Below are 2940 nucleotides of genomic sequence, written 5' to 3' on the forward strand. Positions count from 1 at the left end.
TCTCTCTTTCTGTGATCTCTCTCTCTCTCGCTCACTGTAATCTCTCTCTCTCTTTCTGTGATCTCTCTCGCTCTCTGTAATCTCTCTCTCCGTCTATCTCTCTTTCTCGCCCTTTCTTTCTCTCTCTCTTTTTTTCTCTCTCTATTCTCTTTCTCTCTCTCTCCCTCCTCCAGGATCCACCCCTCCCCCGCCCCCAGGAGACCCATGTGCGGGCCTCCCAGTCCCAGAACCGCTCCCGTTCCCAGGAGCCCGAGGCCCATGCCGCCCATGCCCACCAGCGCCGCTCGCAAGTCATCAGTGAGACCTACACCCCTCTAGAAGCCCGGGGTCGGGGCGCGTCACACTTCCTGAAGTCCCCCAGAGGAACATCTAAAGGATCCGGCGTCGGAGGGACCAATGGGGGACTTGAAAGGGCCAAGTCCAGTAAATACCACGCTGGGGGTCATTACCCTCCTCAGCCTCCTCCTCTCCAAACCCTGCTGCATACAGGGAACTCCTCATCTGGGGGGCATTACCCTCCTCAGCCTCCTCCTCTCCAGACCCTGCTGCATACAGGGAACTCCTCATCTGGGGGTCACGGAGGTCAGGATGTGTACCACCTCCCCTCCTCCAGCCACCACCAACACCCTCTGCAGCACAGCCACAGCAAACGGCTCCGGGCCAAAGCCAGGGAGGGTCAGGGCCTGTCCCCGTCCAAAACGCCCCTGTCACCTCACTCCAATCCCCAGCATCAGCATCAGGCTCCCCCTCCTCCTTGTCTGGAGAGGGAGAAGGAGAGGGAGCAGGGGTCTGGGCTGCCCGGCAGCCCTGGGTCCTTTGTGTTGCCTCTGGTGCAGCGTCACGAGCACCGACACCACCACGAACACCACCATCACCACCACTACCACCACCACCACCAGACATGACCCAATAGGACGCCAGTCACAGTAACAGTCAGGGACTGAGAGACCTTTAAAGGACCGACTGACCACACACGTCTGTCTGAAGAAAGCCTCAACCTCCTCACCCAATGGGAATGTCTCCGCTTCTGTCCTGAGGCTGCCCAATCTGAGATGGCACCCTATTCCCTATATAGTGCACCACTTTTGACCAGAGCCCTATTGGTTAGCCCTAACTCTAACCCTGTAGACGTTTGCCAAATGTAGTGCACTATATAACAAGGTGCCATTCAGACAGCCCAGGATCTGAACCCTCCTCCATTTAGTGCCAGGCAGGCTGCCAGAGCCAGACAGTTTCCCTGAGATATCCTGGGATCAGACACACTGATGGAAACTGGAGTGTGGCTGACTGCTGTGGTTATTCCATTGTAAAGGGTTGCTGAAGACACGGTGGTGCAGTTTTGTAAGACGTTTTCTATGGCACAGTTCTGAATCTGAATCAAATGAGTTTAAACGTCCTGCTGGACCAAGCTACTCCTCTCTACGCGTGGACCTTCACAAAGGGAGAACAGATACAGTACAGCTCTATGTGGACAGAGGTCAGAGGTCATCAAAAGTGACATCATTTCCTCCTTGGTGTTGACCCATAGATTTTCTTGTCCCCAGAAGCTAGGTACTGTCTCCTTCATCCCAAATGACACACTATTCGTTTTATAGTATACAACCTTTGACCAGGGCTCATAGGACTCTAGTCTAAAGTAGTGCACTATTTAGGGAATAGCGTGACATTTGGGACACTGCCTCTCCGTGTGTCTTGTGTGTATGAGAGCTTTCCTCCCAACGGTGTATCTCAGGTGTTAGGTGCTGCTCCTTAGCTGTTCTCTCTACTACTTCCTCATTGGAACCGGAACCCTGCTGTTGGGGTTCCAGAACCAGAGGAACAATATCAAATCACCACTGACAGTTTTAATGCCAGAAATATCTAGCTATGTAATCATTCACATCTATACATGTATACACATTTTACTGTAATAAAACTGTATTTATATGCATGTTATTTCATCATGAATTATAATGATGCATATATGTCTTTTGTCGTAGATGTATTTTAATAAACATTATATATACTGTATATTGATATTGTTACGTTTCCTAGCCCTGGTATGTCCCAGAATGCTTCATGGTTGTTTGTACCATGCGTCAAAGAATGGTGCTCTGCTGCCACAGTGTGGTTAGAGACAGCAGAATACAATGTCCAGGGAACGGACAAGGCCACTAGAGGACACCTGTTGCTGTCAGGAGGAATGGTGCTCTGCTGCCACAGTGTGGTTAGAGACAGCAGAATACAATGTCCAGGGAACGGACAAGGCCACTAGAGGACACCTGTTCCTGTCAGGAGGAATGGTGCTCTGCTGCCACAGTGTGGTTAGAGACGGCAGAATACAATGTCCAGGGAACGGACAAGGCCACTAGAGGACACCTGTTGCTGTCAGGAGGGATGGTGCTCTGCTGCCACAGTGTGGTTAGAGACAGCAGAATACAATGTCCAGGGAACGGACAAGGCCACTAGAGGACACCTGTTCCTGTCAGGAGGGATGGTGCTCTGCGGCCACAGTGTGGTTAGAGACAGCAGAATACAATGTCCAGGGAACGGACAAGGCCACTAGAGGACACCTGTTGCTGTCAGGAGGGATGGTGCTCTGCGGCCACAGTGTGGTTAGAGACAGCAGAATACAATGTCCAGGGAACGGACAAGGCCACTAGAGGACACCTGTTGCTGTCAGGAGGAATGGTGCTCTGCTGCCACAGTGTGGTTAGAGACAGCAGAATACAATGTCCAGGGAACGGACAAGGCCACTAGAGGACACCTGTTCCTGTCAGGAGGAATGGTGCTCTGCGGCCACAGTGTGGTTAGAGACAGCAGAATACAATGTCCAGGGAACGGACAAGGCCACTAGAGGACACCTGTTGCTGTCAGGAGGAATGGTGCTCTGCTGCCACAGTGTGGTTAGAGACAGCAGAATACAATGTCCAGGGAACGGACAAGGCCACTAGAGGACAC

General features: G+C 52.0%; 1 protein-coding gene across 1 annotated transcript in view; it reads left to right on the forward strand.

Annotated features, from left to right (window-relative positions):
• Positions 1-2010, forward strand: part of nkd2b (NKD inhibitor of WNT signaling pathway 2b) — an 85913-nt gene extending 83903 nt beyond the window's left edge. The window contains 2 exon segments of the mRNA XM_065027429.1: positions 174-195; positions 197-2010. Coding sequence (XP_064883501.1) covers positions 174-195; positions 197-905 — 731 coding nt within the window. The 3' untranslated portion in view covers positions 906-2010.
• The last annotated feature ends 930 nt before the right edge of the window (positions 2011-2940 follow it).

The sequence above is a fragment of the Oncorhynchus nerka genome, linkage group LG14 (assembly GCF_034236695.1).
Source record: "Oncorhynchus nerka isolate Pitt River linkage group LG14, Oner_Uvic_2.0, whole genome shotgun sequence".
Lineage (NCBI taxonomy): Eukaryota > Metazoa > Chordata > Actinopteri > Salmoniformes > Salmonidae > Oncorhynchus > Oncorhynchus nerka.